This window comes from Petromyzon marinus, chromosome 27 (genome assembly GCF_048934315.1).
Source record: "Petromyzon marinus isolate PM22_M1 ecotype Great Lakes invasive population chromosome 27, UKy_Petmar_22M1.pri1.0, whole genome shotgun sequence".
NCBI lineage: Eukaryota > Metazoa > Chordata > Hyperoartia > Petromyzontiformes > Petromyzontidae > Petromyzon > Petromyzon marinus.
Genome location: NC_133693.1, coordinates 6,696,508 through 6,721,986, shown reverse-complemented (window position 1 = coordinate 6,721,986; position 25,479 = coordinate 6,696,508). Strand labels below are relative to the sequence as shown.

General features: G+C 49.4%; 1 protein-coding gene across 3 annotated transcripts; it reads left to right on the top strand.

Moving 5' to 3' along the window:
* The first annotated feature begins 2,828 nt into the window (after positions 1 to 2,828).
* LOC116946598 (putative DBH-like monooxygenase protein 2) lies at positions 2,829 to 24,721 on the top strand. Of its 3 annotated transcripts, none has more exons than XM_032961658.2 (14): positions 2,829 to 2,931; positions 4,159 to 4,503; positions 6,895 to 7,041; positions 7,971 to 8,150; positions 8,653 to 8,736; positions 9,816 to 9,995; positions 11,836 to 11,938; positions 12,974 to 13,167; positions 13,596 to 13,672; positions 15,809 to 15,905; positions 18,645 to 18,704; positions 20,039 to 20,169; positions 21,718 to 21,868; positions 24,082 to 24,721. In XM_032961658.2, exons 2-14 carry the CDS (start codon positions 4,201 to 4,203, stop codon positions 24,265 to 24,267), a joined length of 1,893 nt encoding a protein of 630 aa, XP_032817549.2. In that variant the 5' UTR covers positions 2,829 to 2,931; positions 4,159 to 4,200; the 3' UTR covers positions 24,268 to 24,721. The 3 variants fall into 3 exon arrangements, with proteins under 3 accessions (XP_032817549.2, XP_032817548.2, XP_032817547.2); XM_032961657.2 differs by lacking the exon at positions 2,829 to 2,931 and adding an exon at positions 3,110 to 3,127; XM_032961656.2 differs by lacking the exon at positions 2,829 to 2,931 and adding an exon at positions 3,173 to 3,265.
* Positions 24,722 to 25,479: the final 758 nt, after the last annotated feature.

The following is a 25,479-nucleotide window of genomic DNA, read 5'->3' as shown; positions in this document are numbered from 1 at the left end:
ACAGCCTCCTGTCTTGGCGGGACTTACTCACACGTCTACCGCTATCCTAGAGTTCTCCGGCTAGGACCTAGGGGAGGCTATCTGACCCACCGCTGGCCCGGTGGGTCTTGACCACTGGATACGCTGAGCCTTAGCCCTCAGAAGGGCTGGAAGGCTGGATCCAGGGTCCTGGCTATCTTCAACCCGGGCTTCGGTCTTTGTGTAGGGAGAGAACTCCCTGCGCTCTGCACGCTCACCCTTCTTATACCCCTTTGTGGCCAGGTCTAACCAATCCCACATTCCCACGTGGAACTGTCTGATTGGTTCTTACCAAACTGTGGCTACGATCCACGTCACCTCGCCTGACCTCAACCGTTATTCACACAGAGGTAACGCTGCACTGCCCCTTTGATACCTAGTGGCAATGCAGGTTACTGAACCGTGAATAGTTAGCACCTCTACACTAGTGCAGCACACCGATGTGTAGAGAGAGCAAATCCACAATATTTACAATCTGAGTACGCTCATCATTGGATTGTGATGGCAGTGTTGGGTTTGGGGGGGGGGTGAATCGTTACACCATTACTAAGAACCCCTAAAGCACAAATCAGCACCAGACAATGTTGACTTTACGATGCTGATGATTCCTAATGAGGATGACAAAATATGGCCATGTTTTTTTTTACTCTATCGAATTTGGCCTAAAACACGGCTGTTTGCAAATGACGCACGCGGTGTGATAATGCCACGTGGCAGGCACGGTACAACGAGAGCAGCCCATGCAGTGTGGTCACGATCGCTGGGTTTGGTGTCTTTAAAAAAATAAATCACAGCTTCTCATTGTTTTACAGCTCGCGTCTTCATTTTCGAGGAGAATTGGCCTAAGGCAGCCGCCACGGCTGCCCTGGTTGATTTGTTTTTTTACCGTGACGCTGACAGGCGGAGGTTACAGCAAGCGCGAGGAAGCGCATTGCATTGCGCGTGGACAAAGCGCTCAGCCTTATGCAGACCACCAGCGCAAAAAGAACTGCACGTGCGGCCATTTTGGCGTTTTTCAAACCACCCACTGAAAATATTGACTAACTGTGGCCAACGAGACGGGCCGGCAGTGGAACAAAGACACAGCTTTAGAGCGGTTTTGCCCTTTGATCGGACTCATCAGTCCAGTACAGGCATCACTTACTCATTGCCTCTGGGAGCCTCGCATACGGATCAGAGAGCATTTACCGTCACACTATGGCAGAGATCAGCAGCCTGCAGCTCCGGAGACGCATGCGGCTCTTTGGCTGTTTAAAAACAATTGAACAAAAAATACAATTTATTAAATATGTCAGGGAATGTGGAATGTCTTGGTGACAACAAAATGTACAACAGTCCAACTGTATTGTTAAAGAACAACTAAGGGAGGGGGGGAGGGGGGAGAAAAACTAAATAGACGAAGTTTATTCCATCACCTATTTTGTTTATTTAAGTGAGACCTGCTGCACACCTGCCGCTGTGTTTGTGTACAAGTCGCTCTCTTTCTCTGCGTGTGATGCGGCTCTCGAACTAATTTGGTCAAAGACAAAAACAAAATGTATCTTCTTCTTTCGAAAGGTTGCCGACCCCTGCACTTTGGCAACAGTAATTAAAATATGTAAATTGACCAAATATATTTGCTGACAAACCCAATCAATTGGGATATTGGCCCATGACGTGCAACTTGGTCTGATTGGGTAAGTCGGATTGTGAGGGTTAAAGTTAATGATTTGTATTATACCTAGCACACGGTATAACTCGAAAAGAAACAAATTATGAATCATAATAATGGTCGTGAAAGCCTACGTAGATAAAGTGAGAGGAGTTATTGGTGTGGTGGTCTTGCGTAAATTGAAAGTTTTCCATTCATTCTGCATGCGGAGTGCCTCTATACAAAGATCCCCCGTATAGGCTTAACCGACTATTGGTGCAAGTGCTGTTAGGGTACACCTATGAAGGCTGGAATGGTACACGAAGGGACGGGTGGCCGGCACCACCCCCGACTGCCTTTGTCTCCCCACAGCAACGATGCTTACACACTGCACCAGGAACTAATTTGAGTCTGAGTCGACCTAGGGGAGCCCCAAGACCGATTCAGACAATCGTGTTGGTCGTGAGCGGGAATCGAACTCAGGTGGCCGGGGTTCGTAGCGCAGCGCGCTCACCGTTGTGCTATCGTTCCCCGCTACGCACCAATCAGCATACACAGTCCTCACACACGCACACTCAGAAATTGAGTTACTCGCTTAGTGACTCATTCACTCACACTCGAGCAAACGCGAGCGAAGTTGTTCACTCGCTCACTCACGCACTCGCAAAAATTGTGAGTTAATTATTAATCACGCACTCGCCATATTCGGTCATTCATTCACTCCCTTGCTAGTGAATGAAATCGCTCACTTGCCCGCTCGTGGACGGCTCATTCAAATCTGGAATTCACTCGCTCAGTGGACGAATTCAACGTCGTACTCGCTCAGTAATCCCTCGCTCACTCTCCCATTCACTCATTTATCTATCCCTCCGAAAAAAAACAACTCACCAACTCATCCACCCACCCAGAAATTAATCCATCTACCCATCCCAGAAACAAACTCGTCCGCTCAGAAGCTCACTCATTGATCTACTCTCCCATAAACACACTCACTCACCCAGAAACTCGCTCTCAGCACTCACCCACCCACTCACCGAGAATCTCGCTCGTTCACTCAGCCAACTCGCAACCTCACTCGCCCGCTCATTTATTCCCTTACTCGTTCGATTCATTCATTAATCCTTTCACCCTCTCACTTTCCAAGCCGCTACTCACCCCACCCCACCCCCCACCAAGGTCAACCAACCCGACGCACCCACGCCCCATCACATCCACCCACCAAGCTGCAGATATAATCAACCGCATCGTGCGTCCACCTTTCACTTCTCCACTGGTTGAAGCAGGTGCGTTCACGTGTTCGACCGGTCTCGCACTTCTTACAACGACACGTTATGTAACAAAGTTAATGAATACAACGGTATTATTGTTTGATTTAATTTGTTCCTTATTTTCCCCAGAGCGACGGTCCGGATTATGTTGTTCTTAAGTCTTCGTCCGGCTGATGTAGACGCAGAGCGACAACTACAAGTTGACATTCAAGTGGTCAAGCCCACATAACCGCGTCAGGGGCAGTAGCGGAGTGGTATCGCTTCAATGTCTCCGACGTATTTGTGGATCGGGACATCGCGTCCTGATGTGTTCTTAAGTAAGATGCGCACGGGCGAATCGTCAGCGCAGGTACAAGTGCGAGCTCTGTGTGGTTTAGAAAAACGGAGTGTTCAGTCAGCTTAACATGTAGGCTTGCGCGACCAATATCATCCATAATACTGTGTTTTTTATGGGGTTAGATCGCGTAAATATACTAATGTGTCGTTAAACCCGCCACCACCCGACACAGCCAACTGGTAAGGTTTGTCACGTAAACAGAACATGCCAATTCGTCACTAGTACAGCACACCGGTGTGTTGGAGAGTAAATACACAACATTTACAATCTGAGTACGACGTTTCGCCAATAATTACAACTAGCTTCATCAGGCGACAACTAGAAACAGGATTTATCCACAAATCTGTATGCCGCCTGATGATGCTAGTCGACTCTGCCATTGAACCATCCGAGGTCGATAAAATAGCTACCGTTTTGTGGGAACTCAACAGTGGCCGTCGCGTAAATTGACTTTCCACAGGAATGCGGAATTTTCATCGCAGGATGATGAACGCGCATCTCCGACTATTCACCTGTTAAATTTTGATTTAAAGCTTTCGTGACTGCAGTAATTCATATTCTTAGTTTTTTCGGTAAAGTCACGTTGAAGAGAAACAACAAAAGAATAAAATATATATTTATATATATTTTATATATATTCTATTAGAATAAAATATATATTTATTTTATTAGAATAAAATTTTAGAATAAATATATATTTATTTTGTTGTTTCTCTTCAACGTGACTTTACCGAAAAAACTAAGAATATATTCACCTGTTAATTTGTCTTCGGGGGGGGGGGCACCTTTGTGCGTTTGTTTGTTTTTAATAAGTACTCAGTGTCAAATAACGTCACACACCAACATGGATCACCAGTGCTTGCTTCACGAATTAATTCTAAAACGAGTGTATCTGTACCGTGCAGGGAGGCACATCGAGACGTTGGCGACACGGAGAAGCGGCCACAATGAAGAGGACCATTGCGGTGATGGTGATGATGTCGATGATGGTGATGGGAAGCAGCGAGACTACTCTGCCTGGCCCGGACTCCCCGTGTGCCCTGGATCCTGACGCCGACCTCCCGTTCACCGCCGAATTATCTCCGGGCAACTTCCACCTCTCGTGGGCGTTCGACAGCGACCAGATCGTTCTGGAGGCTCAGGTTCGCACCCGGGGCTGGGTCGGCCTGGGGCTGAGCTCCACGGGGACGATGGCCGGCTCTGACGTGGTGGTCGGATGGGTGGACAGCGCAGCCGCTACCCACCTCGTGGTGAGTGGCAGGCGGCGGGCAACGCGGTCCTTCCCTCGGAGATCAAGCAGTGAGCTGGAAGTTTGGGGGACGCAGTGGTGCAGTGGATATCACATTAACGCTAAGATATCGGTGTTTTTCACTCATTTCCAGAAGGGGGGGGGGGGGGGGCGGCCGCTTTCGCCGATGAGACATCATCAGTGTGAGGGCCGCCGCACGTTGGACACCATTGGGAGTTTGATATCAGCACGATGATGATGAAGGCGGTGGTTTTTCACTTTTTGTGTATTGTGTCGGGGGACGCATCAAAGGCCACCAGGGGCTGTCGGTGGCCCGCGGGCCTTGCCAATGAAGAACAATGCGCTATATGAACCAGACTGACGACTTGAGATAGATTCCGGGCCACGGCGAATATCGGTGTCGAGTGATATCTGAACAGGTACTGGGCTCCACCCGCACTGACCAGCTTGGTGAAGCATGGTCAAACAAACCCAAGACGGATGTGGCAGGGGGAGGTCTTCATCTAGCAGTGGAATGACAGATCACTTTCAATTATTATTGTATTGTTCATAATAAAGGTTATTTGGGTTAGATCGCGTTATTTATAATGTGTCGTAACCCTCCACCACCCGACATGGCCAATCAGTAAAAAAGCGTCACGTTGACAAACGACAAATATTTCACTACTTTTGCCTACCGGTGTGTTGAAGAGTGAATTCACAACATTTACATTTATTATGAATAATATTGGTCGCGAAGCCTACGTGTTAAACTATTGTATTGTTATTTATTGTAGGTATTGGGGAGGGGGGGGAAGAGGCGTTGAGATGGAGTTCCAATGCCGAACGATTTAAGGACGTAGTACGGGTGAGAGGAAACACCTTGATATCTCTGATCATCCATGAGAACATCAACCGTAGCAGTAGTCGCGATAAAAGAGTGGCACGGAAGTGACTTGCACGATGGTGAGAGGGCGAGACCGGAGTGAATCCGTGAGCGAACCTGTCACCCCCCCTTATCAGTGCCTTACCTTATTACAGACCAATTCAGACCTTATTTATCATCCCGTGCCCTTACAAATGGCAACGTTCATCCTACAAAGTTCCATCACAAGGGAGAATCACAAATAGACAAAATAAATTGCCCGTATTGAAACGGCTGTACGGCGTATGGACCTGAAAATCAAATTTCCTTGTATAAAAATAGGTTTTACCCTGTATGGCAATAAAGCAGGTGTTAAAATGTCCAAACACTATGTTCGCCTTTTGGCGTCCTCTGGTCTAACACTAGTTGAGACTGCGCTCTACAGAAGGCTGTCTCTGGTGTAGACTAATCAGTTTCAAAGACAATGCCTGTATTACCAGCGCATGTTTCTGTTTGCATGTTCACCACAGGGTACTGTGTGGTTAATGCAGGCGTGAATCCTTGCATGTTCACCACAGGGTACTGTGTGGTTAATGCAGGCGTGATTCCTTGCATGTTCACCACAGGGTACTGTGTGGTTAATGCAGGCGTGATTCCTTGCATGTTCACCACAGGGTACTGTGTGGTTAATGCAGGCGTGATTCCTTGCATGTTCACCACAGGGTACTGTGTGGTTAATGCAGGCGTGATTCCTTGCAAGTTCACCACAGGGTACTGTGTGGTTAATGCAGGCGTGATTCCTTGCAAGTTCACCACAGGGTACTGTGTGGTTAATGCAGGCATGATTCCTTGTATGTTCACCACAGGGTACTGTGTGGTTAATGCAGGCGTGATTCCTTGCATGTTCGCCACAAGGTACTGTGTGGTTAATGCAGGCGTGATTCCTTGCATGTTCACCACAGGGTACTGTGTGGTTAATGCGGGCATGATTCCTTGCAAAAGGTTTCTGTTTGGTGTTTGAACAACGTTTTATTTATACTTTGATACTGGCAAGGAATGACTCAATTTCCAAATGCAATAATACGGGTAAGCCGTATGGGTTGACAGGTATGTGTGAGCGTATGAGCATCACTCAACCGAACGCGATTGTGCTTTATGTTGCATCTTATGGAGCAGTGTCGGATAGGATCGAGACGCTCTGGCACAGATCTTGACCGCAGTTCCCTAATCTTAGCATAGTGTGTGGATTGTACAGCAGTAGCGACTGTTCCGGACCGAATTATTATTTGGTTCGGAGGAGAAAAGCTACGCTTCTTCGACGCCTGATTAGCCAAAGTTGTAATTCAATGACAAATCGGACGCAATGAGCTCCCTGCACTCTCAGCCTTGAGTGCTCCGGGTAACCTCAATGGGCGCTCACTAAAAAAACGATGGCTGACAAAGAAAGTGGGGTCATTGTCTTACCATTGAATACGCAGCTGCTCTCCGTATCTCTAACGCTGGTCCCCTCTTGAACCCGTGTCTCCCGGGCTGCTGCTGTGCGGTCAGGACGCACACATCGAGGGGGAGCGGAGCCTGGTGCGGGACACGAGCCAGGACTACAAACTCGTGCGGCTCAGCGAGAACGGCACCCACACGGTCATGCGCGTGGTGCGCGCGCTGCGCACGTGCGACGCCAACGACAGGGACATCACCGTGCGTGTTGCACACACACACACACGTGTACACACACGTGTACACGCAAAAACACGTGTACAAACACACTTGTTCACACGTGTACACACGTGCGCACGCACACGTGTACACATATACACACGCATATACAGAGACACGTGTACATACACACACGTGTACACGTGTACACATAGACACACGCGTGTACACATAGACACGCGTGTACACATAAAAATGCATATACACATAGCCACAAAGACAAATATCCCTCGTATAGCCTTAACAGACTTTTGAGGTAAGTTCTGTTAGCGAGCACCTATGAAGGCAGAGACTGCACACGAGGGGGTGGGTGGTGGCCAGTACCGCGCCCGGCCGCCTTTGTCTCCCTAGTGGCGATGTTTACACATCACACCATGTAGTCATGTGAGGCTGAGTCGACCTAGGAGAGGCCCAGGACATGTTCAGATAATCATCGCTGGTATTGGCCATGAGCGGCAATCAAACTCGGGTCGTCGGGTCTGTAGCGTAGCACGCTACCGCTCCCCATAATACACAAATACACACACACATAGTCACACACATGAGTACACAGACTCAAAGATCCACCATATAGCCTTAACAGACTGTAGGGGCAAGTGCTGTTAGCGAGTAGCACCTATGAAGGCTGACACGGCACACGAGGGGGTGGGTGGCCAGCACCACGCCCGGCCGCCTTTGTCTCCTTAGTGGCGATGTTTACACACCGCACCAGGTACTCATTTGAGGCTGAGTCGACAGACACACACACACACACCTGTACACATGTACACACGCTATTAATACTAATGTTTTTGTATGAACTTCTTTCGCGCCGTACGCAGCCAACCGTGCGAATCGGAGGTGCATCAGTGGCACTGGTAGCGAGGACCTCTTTGACCTTTTGACCTCTAACATAAAGCGATCTGCGGCAGGAGAACACGATGCGCCTGATCTGGGCCAGTGAGGATAACGACCCGAAGAGTGAGGCGCAGATTACCTACCACGGCCCGATGGATCGGGGCACAAAGAGCCTTCAGCTGTTGAGTTCCAGGCCACGCTCCCAACCAGAGCTGCCCCAAGACCGGTCCACGTTCGACATTGTGCAGGACAAGGTACACCCGCTACACAATGCTGATAATGAATTATTACATTGTATCATTTGTCAATGTACTACGGAATGATGAAGGCCTTCCCACGCAATGTCAGTCAATGTGTTTGGGGTGGGGGAGGGTTAGCGGTTCGCGCTACGCTGTGCTACGAACCCGGCGTCCCAAGTTCGATTCCTGCTCACGGCTAATACCAGTGACGATTATCTCAACCCGGTTCTGGGCCTCCCTTAGGTCGACTAAGCCTCAAATTAGTACCTGGTGCGGTGTGTAAACATCACCACTGGGGAGACAAAGGCGGCCGGGCGTGGTGCTGGCAACCACCCAACCCCTCGTGTGCAGTGTTTGCCTTCATAGGTGCTCGCTAACAGAACTTACCCCAAAAGCCTGTTCAGGCCGTATTTAAAGGTACTGTTCAGCATCGAAAGATGTGCGCCATCATGTGACGATTAAAATTGATTACGATAATGATCATAATAACAAAGTGATGATCCTCTTCTGTTTAAAGTGCGCGATCCCTCCCGACTCTACGTTCTACGCGTGCAAGATCTTCTCCCTCCCGAACCTTAGCAAGAAACATCACCTCGTCGAGGTGAGACAGAAGTACAGGTCCCGCTTGCTCGTCCTGAAGGTGGTGGTGATATTTCCCAGCACCCGGCTCGTGGCTTTCAAGGAAACAGAGAGCACTGTCCCACACACCGCAGAAAAACTGAGCCATTGTTGAGTGTTTTCGTGGCAGTGATTGAATAAGGAAGAAGGGCCATTGTCTGAAACGTCAACGACAATATTCTTGGTTCTTTCGGTAAAGTCACGTAGAAGGGAAATATTTTATTATATTTTATTATTTCCCTCCTACGTGACTTTACCGAAAGAACCAAGAATATGAATCCCTGCAGTCACGAAAGCTTTAAATCGAAAGTCGACAACCATGTGTTTCTTTTAGCGCTACGGTCTTCTTGATGAATATTTGTTTCTATTACTGTTTTGTGTGTTTATGCACCACAGCCAAAGCTGCAGCATCACCAGATGATTTGTTTAATCGTGATAATGAATTCATAATGGACAGCGCTTAATCCTCTGCTGAATAAACTTTAATGTCCCAGTGTTGCATGCAGCCTGTGCTTGATCAGAGCAATACCAACAAAAATATTGTTCCGTGTAACATTATTTCAGGAAAATAAAAATTGCAATGGGTCTAGTGAATCTAACATTACATACGTGATGGCTATTGTGATTTGACTACAGTATATTCGTTTCAGTATATACAGTACTAGCAACCCACATGTCCTTTGGAAGGCAGCACAGCAAACTCACTGTTGTACTGCTCTTCACTTATTCAATGTTCCCACGCCTATGCTCCCCACCACCATCAGGAAACCAGCACTCCATCAACCCCGTGTGGTTAAGCGTAGTGGTGACGCGGGGATGCCCTCGTCAACATATACGTTATGATCCCGAGATGACAAGATGACGGTGGCGACAATGATCTTATTCTTCTCACGAATCGCTGATTGCAGGCGCAGAGCGCGATCAAAACCAGATAACCGCGTCAGGAGCAGCAGAGTGGCATCGCCATGATGTCTCCTTCGTATTTTGTGGATCAGGGGAAATCGCGTCATGTTTTGTCGTAACGTCTGTTCTGGACGACGATGACCGTGTGTGCACGTGTAGGTTGAGCCGATCATCGACCCAGGCAGCGAGGCGTTGGTCCACCACATGGTCGTGTACATGTGTCCGGACACCGTGAACGCGTCCCACGTGGGGGTCACGCACCAGTGCTACCTCGCCCAACTACCCGACTCCTTCTCCACCTGCACCTCCGTGCTCGCCGCGTGGGCCATTGGCGGTGGGGTACGTGGTACCCCTCTGTGTGTGTGTGTGTGTGGGGGGGGGGGAGCGGTGGCGACCCGAGCTCACGGCCAACACCAGTGACGATTACCTGAACAGGTCCTGGGGTTCCCCGAGATCGACTCTAGCCACCCATCCAGCCCGTCGTGTGCCATGCCGGCCTTCGCGCACACTAACAGCACTTGCTCCAACAATAGGACAATATTTGTCTTTGTGTGTCTTTGTAAATACCCAACGTGTGTCAATGTGCTAGGGTTGCCACTTTGTCCACACAGACTAAACTTGGGTATACGTACATCTCAGCCGTTGTCGGTCTATCAAAGCTGTGCAGTAATATCCGTAAACAAAAATAATCTCTACACAATACCGCTGGACAGGTGGCAGCCAGAAGCGTGACTCGCGTGGGGGGTCGGAGTGCTTTGTCCCCCACTCCTCCTCCCCGGGTGGTCAAAGCTACGAATTGTGGGGCTCCCTTGACAACCACCATGAGATGTTTAAAATGTTCGAATGTGAGCATAATGAGAGGAGCCGCGATGTACAGATGTGGTGCCACGGCCTCGAAGCAACTCTGCAAGCGCCGTGACCCCCCCCCCCCCCGGCCCCCATCTATCACTCGGCCTTAAGATTTGCATTGAACTGCCCATATAGGACTCACCACTGTGATCTCTACATTGGGTTAAACTTAACATCTCTTAATGTTCGACGGCATGTGCACCAGATCTTATTTATTCACAATGTACTTACAAAAAAATTCGCAGACTACCTGCTGCTGGATCTCCTCTCTGTTTCAAAGAACAAATTTGACCTCAGGTCTTCGCTCATTTACAAGCTTCACATTCTCTATTGCCATACAAAACTGGAGGAAGGGCCTTTGCAATTGATGCCCCCAGGGTCTGGAATGCTATTGCCAATAAACTGCAACTTGAATCGCTACCAATGAGATCTTCTCTCAAAACTGCTCTAGAGGAGTTGTACACCCCTAGCTGCCACTGCTATTCATTGGCATAAAATAAAATAAAATGTGTTTCGCTCCGGATGACGCTGCAAAGTATTATCTGTATTTTGATTTAGCGTGCATTGAAAAATTTGATACTCCGACCGATGCTTCTGTTGTTGTGGAGTAATTCATGCAGCCAGCTATGGCTCTAGGGTTTGGTGTTACATGTCATTTATGTAGTTTATTGAAAAAATTCGGTCACTGTTACGTTGCAATTATGGCTTTATTTTTTGGTGATTTCGAAAAGTTTTTTGGTTTGGACGTGTTTTATTGTAGAACGGAGTTAGACTGATGGCCTTAATCTAAGTTTTCTTGTGGTTGTTGTTGTTATTGTTTGACTTGCATCCCACTGGGAATTTTTGCACACAGCGTTGGTGTACGGTGCTTTTTTTTCAGGAATATTTTTGCTGTTTTTTCATGGATTTTCTGTTTGCACAGTCACAGAGTCACTTTAAGATGTTTTCTTGTTCGTGTTTTTGTGTTTTTGTTTGTTGTGGTTGCACCCGATTCAAGAGCCGAATGGCTCACAGGGCTATACCAAAACAAAGAAAGAAAAGAAAACGGAGGCAGTCGCCCTCCAACAACAACGGAGGGCAGAGGAGCGACGCTCAGAACAACGAGCGGAGCGCCGGGTGGCTAAAATACAGCAGGTTGGCACAGTAGGGGGCACAGGTGGTGCATCGGCCAATCGTCTCAGTCAGTCGACCCATGGCACCTGAGTTTGTCCCGTCACCTCCTGTCAGCGGGCGTTCGTCACTTAACGTGGCCTTAACGTGCACATAGCCTGGCACAAGCGCCGTGGTGATGTCACCGCGGTTGTTGTTGTTGTGTGTACGTGCACCACAGACATTCGAATACCCCCCAGCGGCTGGCTATTCACTCGGGGTGCCTGGCGATCCCCGATTCGTTCTCCTGGAGATACATTACAACAACCCCAACAGGTCGACAGGTACAGGGACTCGCAACTCTCCCACAACTGGGATGGTCCTCCTCTAGGTCAGCTCAACCTAAAGCGCATGTCCTAGTGCAGTGACTCTCAACGTGTGGGTTCCCAGTACCACCGGTGGTGGTGGTGGTGGTCCGTGACGCTCCTCCAGGTGGTCCGCAGTGGCTGTGATGCAAACGCAGCTTGATCCGGACAATAATGACGACATTTATTTTACCTATTGTTTCGGAAATTTATTTATATTTGACTTATACTTAATTTATATCACTGCCCTAGTGCATGCGGTTAGGTTTCCTCTGCCTACCTCATTACCACCTGTGGCTTTGACATTTTTGGGATTCACTCTTTCACTTCTGATATTGTCAGCGCATCGTTGCCGATTCAAAGACTCACAGTGCACCGCGCTGGGATGAATAGGCGACTGATCCAAGGGACAAATGACAACGGAATTTTCCCCATATACCATTTAACATGTTCCCGTTGGAGAATGTGCTGTTCGCGAGCACACCTATTATGACAGGTACAGTGCGCGGGGAGGATCGGTGGTGTGACCAGCTCTAGCATTCGGCTGCATTCCAACACTGGTTTTCATTTAAGGCAGAGCCGACCTCGGAGAGGCCCAGGAGTGTTTCAGAGAATTATATTCGCTGATGTTAAATGTGGACTGGAATTGAACTCGGGCCACCAAGCCAGTAAACTCAGTGCGGGGGCAAAAAAACTGCGTATAACACGCAAGCACACGCACACAAAGATCCCCCTTCCCCCGTATAGCATTCCTCAACATACTTTTTGAGCAAGAGCTGTTAGCGATCAGCACCTATGAAGGCCGAAATGGCACACGAGGGGGTGGGTGGCCAGCAACCACGCCCGGCCGCCTTTGTCTCCCCAGTGGCAACACGCGCCACACCTAGGTCAGGACCGGTCGAGATTATCGTCACTGGTGATGGCCGTAAGCGGTAATTAATCGGACTCGGGTCGCCGGGTTCGCAGCGTAGCGTGCTAACCGCTACACTACTACCGCTCCCCTGGCAACCGCAGGCATTGAAGACAGCTCCGGCCTCCGTTTCCACTACACGGCCCAGCTGCGTCGCTTCGACGCGGGACACCTGATGGCCGGGATCATCGTGTCTCCGTTCCACTTCATTCCTCCCAACACTGATTCCTTCGCCACGTACGGCATCTGTGACACCAACTCCTTTTCCACTCTCAACCGCAACGGGGAAACACAAGTGGTAGGCAAATGACGCATGAACCAAGTGTTCTGTTCGGCCCCCTGCTCCTCCGGGACCCTTCCTCTTCCCTCTCCACCTTCCCTGTTCCATCCGCTCCATAAACCGAAGAGCTGTCAAACCCCTCAGTTAGCCTCGGCAAAATGTGAGCTCGATTCTTCTCCGCTGCATTCCCCTTCAACCTCCCCCCCCCATCTATATAATTCCATCCCCTTGGCCATCCGCACCGCAGAGATCTTTCCTCTGTTCAAATCTCGCTTAATGGTTTGGATGCTCCTCCGGTGCTGAACCAGAATCTATAATTTCACCCCCCCCCCCACCCCATCACTTCCCCCTCTGGCTATCCGCACCGCTGACACATTTTCCGTCCAATCAAGGGTGAGCTTCTCACAACCCATGGGTACGATGCGAGTGTCCTCCCTGTCGTACAGGACGGCGAGATGCAGGTGTTCGCCTCGTGCCTGCACTCACACCTGGCCGGTATCTCGATGCAGGCGCGCCACTTCAGGTGTGTTGTTGTACGCACGATACGGGTTTTTATTTGGGGTGGGATCGCGTAAATATAAATGCGTCGTTAAACCCGCCACCACCCGACACAGCCAATTAGTGAGGTCTGTCACGTAAACAAAACGTGCCAATTCGTTACTGGTACAGCACATCGGTGTGTTGGAGAGTAAACCCACAACATTAACAATTCGAGTACGACGTTTCGCAGTAATTAAAACTAGCATCATCAGGAAATATAAATGTGTCGTTAAACCAGCCACCACCAAACACAGCCAATTAGTAAGGTTTGTCATGTAAACAAAACGTGCCAATTCGTTACAATTGTAAATGTTATGGATTTGCTGTCCAATACCCCGGTGTGCTGAATTAGTAATGAATTGGCACGTTTTGTTTACGCGACAAACCTTATTAAACATTTATTATGGATAATATTGGTCGCGAAAGCCTACTTGTTAAACGTGTTGTACGCACGTTGAACTTCTTTTCCTGTGGTTGTTGTTTGACTTGCATCCCTCGGGGATTTTTTGCACACAGCGTTGGTGTACGGTGCTTTTTTCAGGAATATTTTGCTGTTTTTTTCATGGATTTTTTGGTTTACACAGTCACACATAGTCACTTTAAGATGTTTTTCTTGTTCGTGTTTTTTTTGTTTGTTTGTTGTGGTTGCATCCGATTCAAGAGCCGAATGGCTCACAGGGCTATACCAAAATAAATAAACTGAAACTTTAGCAGCGCACAGTTGCCAACGGTGCTAATCGGAAGTGCTCATACAATATAACAGGAAGAAAGAAAGATTTTGATTCGGGTGAGATTAGAGTTCCGCGTAGAACAAGACGAGGGTTCTATCGCGAATGAGACGGGGGGGGGGGTTGAGTATCCGATTAGATGAGGGCTCAATATCGGACGAGGTGAGAGGACTGCATTTGCAACATTTCTAAGAGGACGTTTTTATTTTAAAGGTGATCAGTGCAGGAAACAATCGATGGGGATGTTACACAGGCCAGAGAGTGAGCTGAGATGGGGGTAGAGACAGGAATGACGGAAACGTCCGAGAGAGGGACAGTCATGGACAACTGTGAGAGTTCCAAGCCTAGATTTGAATGTGGGACGGTCTTATTCTCAACGTCACTTTTGGGGTTTTTTTCCTCATTCGTTCTGTCTCATTTTATCGGGGGTGCTATTTTCTTCACTCCATTCGACTAAATGTAACATGAAAATATTTTATTTTAATACAATTTGCAAAAGTCGCAAACAATTGATTCTCGCACATTCTGATCAATGCGTGGAGTGTGAGTGTAAGTATAGATTTTTTTAATCAATGAATCGCTGCATGTTTACTCTCCCGATTCATAAAAAATGTTTGGGTGGGATTGCGAAAGTAAAATGCGTTCTGATGTACACCTTCCTCCACCCGACACGGTCAACTAATAACGCTTAGTCTGAGATCAGCATGTCGTTCGTTGACGTCATGAACACACGTGCCGATGTATCACTGCTTCAGCAGCAGCACCACCAGAGTGCAATCCACAGCATGCTCGTAATTTGGTACGACGTTTCGCATTTACCCCCTCTATTTAATACCGAAACAGGAAGAGGATTTCTCCATTACGTTGGCTGTTGCCTGATGAGGCTGGTTATAATTACCGGTGAAACTTCGTACTAGAATTGTAAATGTTGTGGGTTTACTCTCCAACACACCAGTGTGCTGTACCAATAACGAATTGGCACATTTAGTTTACATGACAAACCTTACTAATTGGCTGTGTCGGGTGGTGACGGGTTTAACAGCACATTTACATTTAGGCGATGTAACCCCAAAATAACCCCTCTCATGGGGTTTCGCTGGTAGTTACAACCAGCGGGCAGTTGTCAGAAATCAAAAAATGTCCTCCAGCGTTGGGCCCTAAAGTAGGTGGTGTGACCCATAAATCAATCGTGAATCATAACATTGTTCGTGAAAGCATGCGGGTTAAACATCACTCTCCTGGTAAATAACCCACGTGATTGTTTCTGCATTAAAGTTCTGAATTTCAATGAACCGATGGCCATTTATTCGCACCCCCCAGCGAAACCGCGGCGAGCGTCGTGAAAAAACGACGGACGTCGCACTAACTCGGCCTCGTTGCATTTCGTGCAGAAATGGCACTCAGATCGGGGACGTCGGTCGGGAGCAGGACTACGACTTCAAATTCCAGGAGACGCGGCACCTCAAGAAGCTCGTGACCGTGCTGCCCGTGAGATCCCTGCCTCCCGTCTGCATTACGTGGTTGTGCGGATGTGTGTAGGAGGTGCCGTGGAGTGGTGGCGCAGCGGTTAACGCATCAAGAGGCTGCACAATTATGAGAACATTGAAAACCGCTTGCTGCTGCCCTGCACTCGCTCGCTCTTGGAGATAGAGGATGACTCAGAGGCGCCACGGTAGCTAGATGTTAACTATCTCGCATGGACTACAGCAGGTCGTAGGTTCAATCTTAACCCTGACGCCTTTATATTTGGAGTTTGCGTGACTCTCTCTCTCTCACGAGCATTTTTTCTGGGTCCTCCGGTTTTCCCCGCCACATTTAGAAACATGCGTTTAGGGTATTTTGCTGCTATTAATTTTCACATGCTAAACCACTTTGTTGAGCTATAATTGTGGCCAAGCCCTGGTTCTCAGCAAAGCTCAGAAGGTTGAGGTTGGAGAAGGTGGAAGCGTTTAGGAGTGGGGATAGAGACAGATTCAAGGAGTCGAAGAACAGGTTTAGCAAGGCGGTGAGAGATGCTAAACGACTGTACTCAGAGAGACTAAAACACCAGTTATCTGCTAACGACTCTGCTTCTGTCTGGAGAGGGCTCAGGCAGATCACCAACTACAAACCCAGAGCCCCCCACACCACTAACGACTCCCGCCTAGCCAACGACCTGAACGAGTTCTACTGCATATTTGAAAGACAATTGGACTGTCCTGAACTACCCCTTCCCACTCAAGAGGCCCCATCCCCCACCCATACTACAGAGACGACTCTCTCCTTTCAGGAGGGAGAAGTTAATAGACTTTTCAAGAGGCAGAATCCACGCAAAGCAGCTGGGCCGGACTCTGTCTCTCCAGCCACCCTCAGGCACTGCGCTGACCAGCTGTCTCCGGTATTCACCAACATCTTTAACACCTCCCTGGAGACATGCCATGTACCAGCCTGTCTCAAGTCCTCCACCATCATCCCTGTGCCCAAAAAGCTAAGGCCAACAGGACTAAATGATGACAGACCGGTCGCCCTTACATCTGTGGTAATGAAGTCTTTTGAGCGCCTGGTCCTGGCACACCTCAAAGCCATCACAGACCCTCTCTTGGACCACCTTCAGTTTGCCTACAGAGCCAACAGGTCTGTGGACGACGCAGTTAACATGGCCCTCCACTTCACCCTACAGCATCTGGACTCCCCAGCATCCTACGCCAGGATCCTGTTTGTGGACTTCAGCTCTGCCTTCAACACCATCATCCCTGCCCTGCTTCAGGACAAGCTCTTCCAGCTGAACGTGCCCGACTATACCTGCAGGTGGATCACAGACTTCCTATCTGACAGGAAGCAGTGCGTTAAGCTGGGAACACAAGTCTCTGACTCCAGGTCCATCAGCACCGGAACTCCTCAGGGCTGCGTCCTTTCCCCACTGCTCTTCTCCCTGTATACCAACAGCTGCACCTCCAATCATCTGTCCGTCAAACTCTTGAAGTTTGCGGACGATACCACCCTCATTGGGCTGATCTCTGGTGGGGATGAGTCTGACTATAGGTGGGAAGCTGACAACTTGGTGACCTGGTGTAGCCAGAACAACTTAGAGCTAAATGCTCTAAAGACAGTTGAGATGGTTGTGGACTTCAGGAAGAATACAGCCCCACTCACCCCGATCACCCTGTGTGACTCCCCAGTCAAAATTGTAGAGTCCTTCCGCTTCCTGGGCACTATTCTCTCCCGGGACCTCAAGTGGGAACTGAACATCAGCTCCCTCACCAAGAGAGCACAACAGAGGATGTAGTTCCTACGGCAGCTGAAGAAATTCAACCTGCCAAAGACAATGATGGTGCAATTCTATACAGCAATCATTGAATCCATCCTCACCTCCTCCATAACCGTCTGGTACGCTGCTGCCACTGCCAAGGACAAGAGCAGACTGCAGCGTATCATCCACACTGCTGAGAAGGTGATTGCCTGCAATCTACCAACCCTCGAGGACCTGCACACCACGAGGATCATGAGGCGAGCGAGGAAGAGTGTGGCCGATTCCTCCCACCCTGGACACTCTTTGTTTCAGCTACTCCCCTCCGGCAGAAGGCCGCGGTCCATCAGGACCAAAACCTCACGCCACAAAAACAGTTTCTTCCCATCCGCTGCTGGCCTCTTAAACAAGGCCAAGGGCTTACACTGACTTTGACATTTTATCTACAAAATAACACCTTGCCAATATTAACTATATTACACTATTTGTATTTTTTATTTTTAGATTGTATCTTATAGCTATTTTATATTCGATATTTATTCAATTTTATATACTTTAGCCCCTTGGTGTTAGTTAGACTTTGAACCCTTATTATAGTAAGACTTGTTTACCACTTATTTAAGATTTTAGATTCCTATATGTTGAATGTATGCACCATCCTGCCAAAGTAAATTCCGTGTCTGTGTGAACTTTCATGGCGAATAAAACCCTTTCTGATTTTGATTCTGAAAAGTGCTATATAGCTCAGTGGGCCTTACCTAGTAAAATAAAAAAAAGTTTTTCGTTCATCGTAAAATGCAAATCGGGAACACACAGTGGAAAGTGGAGTTGGTGAAACTTCTAGTTATAAGTTCCCTGACCTTCCACAAGTGAACCGTTACCACTCCCCATGACTTACAATTACACCATGCCCAACAAAGTGGCACAGAGTGACAAATGTCAGCTGTTGTTGTTGCTCTTGTTGTTGTTGTGGTGGTGGTGTGTCTATGTGTTGCGCACAGGGTGACAAGATTGTCGTGGAGTGCGTGTATAGAACGACGAATCGCAACAAGACCACTCTGGTATACAACATGAGCTGGCCAGTTGGTGACTGACACGCTATACAAGTACAAACAGTCCCCGGGTTGCGGAAGACCCGATTTACGGAAATCCGACCTTACGGAAATGCTCCCATGAATCATGTAACACAAATTCAATACGCGGAAATGTTTGCGTTAGTTACGTAGGCGCGAGTATTGCAGCGCGGTGAGGTTGCGGATGAATACCGTGGAGTGAGGAGGCGTAAGGCGGCCGAGTGAGGAGGTGTGGAGTGAGGGGGTGTAAGGCGTAAGGCGGACGAGTGAGGAGGTGTGGCGTGAGGAGGTGTGGAGTGAGGAGGTGTGGAGTGAGGAGGTATAAGACGTAAAGCGGATGAGTGAGGAGGTGTGGAGTGAGGAGGTGTAAGGCGTAAGGCGGACGAGTGAGGAGGTGTGGAGTGAGGAGGTGTAAGGCGTAAGGCGGACGAGTGAGGAGGTGTGGAGTGAGGAGGTGTAAGGCGTAAGGCGGACGAGTGAGGAGGTGTGGAGTGAGGAGGTGTGGAGTGAGGAGGTGTGGAGTGAGGAGATGTGGAGTGAGGAGGTGTGGAGTGAGGAGGTGTAAGGCATAAGGCGGACGAGTGAGGAGGTGTGGAGTGAGGAGGTGTGGAGTGAGGAGGTGTGGAGTGAGGAGGTGTGGAGTGAGGAGGTGTGGAGTGAGGAGGTGTGGAGTGAGGAGGTGTAAGGTGGCCAGCTGCCTTACGTCTCGCTTGAGCTTCACTAGGATTCAGGAATTTATCTTTGATTTTGGGGGGGAAATTGTTCAGTTTCCAACATACGGAAAATTCGGGTTACGGATCGTTCTAGGGAACCTAACCCTTCCGTAACCTGGGGACTGCCTGTACACAGCAATAATACAAACGAGGGAGCAATTTGGTCCCTGCAGCTCGTTCGGTTACGAGTCCCAGATCGATTATAGAATATCATCGAGGCATTTCTTGAAGAGTCCCATTGGATCAGCTTCCACGATTAGCACGGCTGGCCACGTACGGTGCAAAAGAAGTTCAACGTACATACACACATGACACACATTTTGGGCTGGAGAGGTGGTACAGAGTGGTTAGCACCCTTTGCTATGAACCCGGCCATGGCCAACGGCGGTGGCAAGCAATATTTTGAACTGATTTCGAGCGTCCCACCTTCAGCTGCCCGCGCTGACCGGCGTGGTGCAGTGGGTGCAGTCAAACGACCCCCCATAACTGGCGCGGCATGGGGGAGGTCTTCACCCAGCAGTGGGTTCACAAAGAGCCCCGTGGGTTGCTCCACTCGTGGGGGTTCAATCCTAACCCCTTTGCACCCCCCCCCCCCACCCACCCACCCAGGGGGGTATGACCACCGAGGACGAAATGTGTCTCGCCTTCCTGCACTACTACCCCAAGGTGAACGTGTCCATGTGCCACAGCATGTACGACGTGCCGAGCATGGCCGCCCTGCTCGGATACACCACCACCGGGTGAGTGTCTCGGCCGCGTGAGCGGATCTTGCGTGCCTGCGTGTGCATGTGAGGAATGCGTTTTTTCTATTTTCTTGTTTCCTGGAGAGCGGCGGTGGCAAACAATGTGCACTATGATCCCCAGTTGCGTCATTTGCAGGTATTTTTGTTATTGTTGCAGATATCAGCGATGAACTGCCCACGCTTTTATGAATGACGTCACGGGATTTTTTTTTACGTACTATACGGCTAATTCACCAGTCGCATTAATCAGGGCGGCTTTCCGAATTCGAACAGAGAAGCCGTTGCGTGTGCTTGTGGGTGCGTGTGGGGAGCGGTAGTGTAGTGGTTAGCGTGAGAGTTCGATTCCCGCTCACCGCCTACATCGGTGACGAATATCTGCACTAGTCCTGGGCCTCCCCTAGGTCAACTCAGCCTCGAATGAGTACCTGCTGCTGTGTATAGATATCGCCACTGGGGAGACAAAGGCGGCCGGGCGTGGTGCTGGCCACCCACATCCTCATGTACCTAGCCGGCCTTTATAGGTGCTCGTTAACTATTCCAACTGCTCCACCACCTCTTACCCACTTTTCACCCTACCCCTGGCTGCCGACCTCCTGGTCTGCTGGACGTCTGGTCTGGGCTAGGCTGTGGTGGTGGCCGCTACTCCCAATGACCTACCACCCATTACTCACTGTCCCCCAACCTCCGGCTGCCCACCGCCTGGTCTTCCCGGGCCTTTGGCCCAGGGAAGGCTGTGGTGGTGGCCACCACATCCTATTCAACCTTCTACCCGTGCGGCCGTTGGTTGCGTACCTTGCTGCCCGCTGGCTCATTGCCAACGGGTGTTCTGCAGCGTCACCGGCTGCCAAAACCAGTTTGGCCACTCGAACTTTTGGCTCGCTTGATCCCGGGCTTCTGTCACTAAACTCGTCACCTACTTCTGAAATATGGACAGGAGTTCCTTGTCGTGATTTTCTGCTGGGCCTGAAATACTAAACTACATTTATTTTTCTTCTTTGGTTCTTTCGGTAAGGCTCACTAGAGCTATGTAGCTCTTTTTTCAAAGCAACCTGGCCACAAATGATAGCTCAACGAAGTGGCTTATCGTGTGGAAATTTACTCGAAACGAATGTTGACTTTTAATGTGGAGGGAAAAACCAGAAAAATCCACCCGACCATGTGGAGACCATGCAAACTCCAAATATACAGCAGGCATCACGGTCGGGATTAAACCCACGACCTTTTGTATACCAGGCGAGGGAGTTAACATGTTTAATTGTTTATTCATTTTTTTGTTTGCTTTGTAGCAGAGTTTTCATTTGCTTGGTAAGTGGCTGTATGTGGGATTTGGTCTTTATATATAATCAATGTACAGCGTTATTGGATGCTATTAGCATGAGTGACGCTATATAAAATGAAGGTAAGAGTATTATTAATAGCACTTGCCCCAACAGTCTGTTAAGGCCATCCGTGGGGGGTGGGATCTTTCTCTTGTGTACTGCATTCCACTGACTCATGGGGGGAACCGAATGGCCAATTTAATCAGCGCCCTTATGCGTTGCGCAGAATATACCCCTACGTTATCACCTCCCCGGCAAAGGACATGGGAAGTTACCTGTTCATGGTGTTTAACGAAATCAACTGGACTGCAGAGAGGACCAGGGATGCGGAGAGAACGGCGCTCACGTCCCAACAACTCATCATACAACAGCACATGGTGAGGACTCAGCAATTACCCAATAACCAGGGCCGTCCATGGGGTAGAAGGGAGGGGGGAGGTGCAAGGAATGTGGAATTTGCCCCAAGTCTGCAAAAGAGACGAATGTGTGGGGGCTGACGTCTTCCCCACTGCCCTCGCTGGGCAGGTGGGGCGTGACGTCCGCCCCCTCCACTCCCTTCTCCACCACGTCGATCGCCTCCCGCCGGGCCCCTGCCAGGCACCCGCCGACCGGGTGATCGGCCTCCCCGCTCTGGCGCTCTCTCTGAGGGACATGGCTACAGAGCTGGCTCACCGCCGCACTGGGTTACTCTGCACACGCCCTAATATTCGCGCAGCACGGCTGCACGGACGCGCGAGCGTCGGCGGCCGTTTATGTTTCAATACACGCGCGCGATCCACCGTTAATGCTATTGATTTCGTGCGAACACGTGCGAGCGTCGGCAAGCAGGTTTAACGCACCCCTCCCTAATATTCGCGCGGTACGGTTCCACAGACGTGCGAGCGTTGGCGGCCGTTTATGTTTTTAATACAGGCGCGCCTAGCATACACACTCAAATTACCAACACCACGCCGAGTTTCCACCCACACACACAGAAATCACACTGCACCGATACTCTGTACCAAAGTTTATTAACGGCGCAAATACACTCTACTTTGGGGGAATATTTTGCGAGAAGAGCTTAGCCTAACTCTGCCTACGAACCCAGTCACTCAAACGTCCTACTACGTACCTCGAAGCTGTAATCACGGCTTCGCACAGACGCTGTGAGAGTCGGAGGGAGGACGCGAGAAAACTTTACCTATCACTGCCTCGTAGCAGCACTGACTGGCATCACACGGATGCTGCGAGCGGCTCGAAGAGGCAGGGCGGCAGGGGGTGGGGGGTCTTGACGGCCCAGGGGTTGAAGACAAGAGACCAAAATCATCCTGGGCCACTCTTTTTATCCCTTAAACTTCAAAGGCCCAGGGTGACGTCGCACCGTGCAGCCAATTGTGCGCTTACCTGTGGTTACCGTCCCCATGTTACCGCGTCCTTCCTCTGATCCACGGCGGCGGTCGCCGGCCACCCATTGTCCCTCGTTGCCCATTGTCTGGGAGGGCGCCCGGCTTACGCTTTTCTTGCTTAATATTCCACCCTCTGTCCTCCCCCCAATGTTGTGAGTAACTCATAGCGGTTGGCCCATAGAACCTTGCTTTCTGCGCCCATACAAGTTTAAACCAATTTTAGGGGCATCGCAATGTAACCTGTCCTGCGAGGGTCGGCCAATCTCCTGGCACCGGGAAACCGTGGGACTTCCCTTCTAGGGGTCCTTCGGATTAAAACCCGAAGTGCCAGGCAATCCCCCGCCAGGACACTACGTGGGTGCAAGTGCTGCGTGTGTGCGTGTGCTCAGGGTGGGGGGTAGTGGACAATCGCGGTGCTTGCGGAGTTGCTCCGTGATCATGGCACCACAAATTCCATTTGCATTATTTAAATTCACATTCCGTCTCGGATAAGATTGAGTTTCCCCATAAGAAGAGCTGAGGTGTTGTATTTATCAAGTAATTCAATACGTGGAAGGGGTTCTGCGATGGATAGGGGTTGTGTGGTGGATGAGATGAGGGTTCTGCATCGAGTGAAAGAGTTAACAATTTTAGGAGACCGTGGTTTTGTGTTGGATGAGATACACAGATTGAGTCAGAAATTCTGAACCGAATGAAACGGAAATTTTAACTTGTATGACATACGAGTTCTGAATCGGAGTCGGATGGTTCCCTGTGAGCTGAGGCCAAGTATGTTTATTTAACTTCTTTTGCACCATACGTGGCCAACCGTGCTCATTGGAGATGCGGTTGGAAAGACAACAAACTAACACAACCAGCAGTTGTGAAGAAATTAGTTTTCAGTCTAGATTTAAAGGTGCATAGCTCCAGTGGCGTCCTAATATCGGAAGGAAGAGCGTTCCAGACGTCCGCAGAAGTGCATCCGAAAGCGCTGCGCGATATGGTGACCACCGTCTTTGTTCGACGGGTAAAGCAAAAAAAGGAAAGTGTTTTTCATCACGAGGCAGCGGGCTTTACATCGGGTGAATCTGTGACGGGCTCTGATTGGATGGGACAAGGACTCGGCTATCGGGTGAAGAGGTGACACATGACGTGTGTTACGTGGCGTTCCTCACGCGTGCGTATCCTCCTCCCCTGAATCTGCGTGCGCGTGTTTCACCACACAGTCCTCCGTCAACTTAATCTACGATGGAATCATCCCAAGAATCCCCGCTGATCCCACGCCTCCTCCCTGCGTCCACAATAAGTGCGGGAAAAACGGCAGCCTGCCTGCCACCACCGCCGCCTCGCCGACTGCCCCTCTGCTCGCCACTCTTATGCTGCTCCTACTGGCTAGAGCGCTCTGTGACTAAGCAAATGGGAAAAGGGAGCCCAGAAAATGTTGTAAGCTGACAAGCGCCTGGTATCGCATATATTTAAGAACACACACACATATGTGCCTTGTATTGTACAATTGCTATATATATTCTTAGTTCTTTCGGTAAAGTCACGTTGAAGGGAAACAACAATTGCTCTTAAGCCTCATCCAGACCACCAACTAAACATTGCTGAGAGTGTGGCCGTGTTGTCACTTCAAAGCACCGAGGCCTGTATTGTGTCCAACAGGTAGAATAGTCACACTTCACTGTGCTGTGCTGTTGACGGTGAACTATACGATATACGTGGACTGTTACCAAAAAATGGACCACGTGGGGTCTGTGTTGATGTTCGCACCAGTTGTTTAAACAGACAATCCGTGGACCGGTTTCAGCTTCTCTGAGACTCATCAGTAGAGTGTACCTCGTTAAATAAATGCTTCTTACTGGATTGCCTGAGCTGTAAGAGCGTTTTCCTTTCGTTTAAAGCGAGGTTGGAGGGGGGGGGGGGGTGCTATGGCGGCCCGTGCGCTGCAAGCAAAATGTTTTCCATGTCCATGGAATCTTCAGCGCATCGGTCGCAACTACATGATCTCACCGCCCAATGAGCGTCCATCAATGAATATACCAATACTAGATTTAAATCTTTCGTGACTGCTAGGATCCATACTCTTTGGTTCTATTGGGTAAAGTCACGTAGGTGAAAATAAAATAACAAAAAATCACGACGTTTCGGCCACAACACAAGCGGCCTTCATCAGGTGAAGGGACGAGACTGTCTGGAGGACAGCGCTGGAGTGGAAGAAGCCACGCTTAGATCACGACCTTTAAGCTGTGTGAGAAGAAAAAGACCACGCGCCTTGACAAAGAAATTAGCATATAATTTAGCATTGAAATGGCTCATTGAAATAGCTAAGTTAAAGTATACACATCCGCAGAGGTACCCCTTGACAAAGGAATTAGCGCTGGAGTGATCTAAGCGTGGCTTCTTCCACTCCAGCGCTAATTCCTTTGTCAAGGGGTACCTCTGCGGATGTGTATACTTTAACTTAGCTATTTCAATGAGCCATTTCAATGCTAAATTATATGCTAATTCCTTTGTCAAGGCGCGTGGTCTTTTTCTTCTCACACAGCTTAAAGGTCGTGATCTAAGCGTGGCTTCTTCCACTCCAGCGCTGTCCTCCAGACAGTCTCGTCCCTTCACCTGAT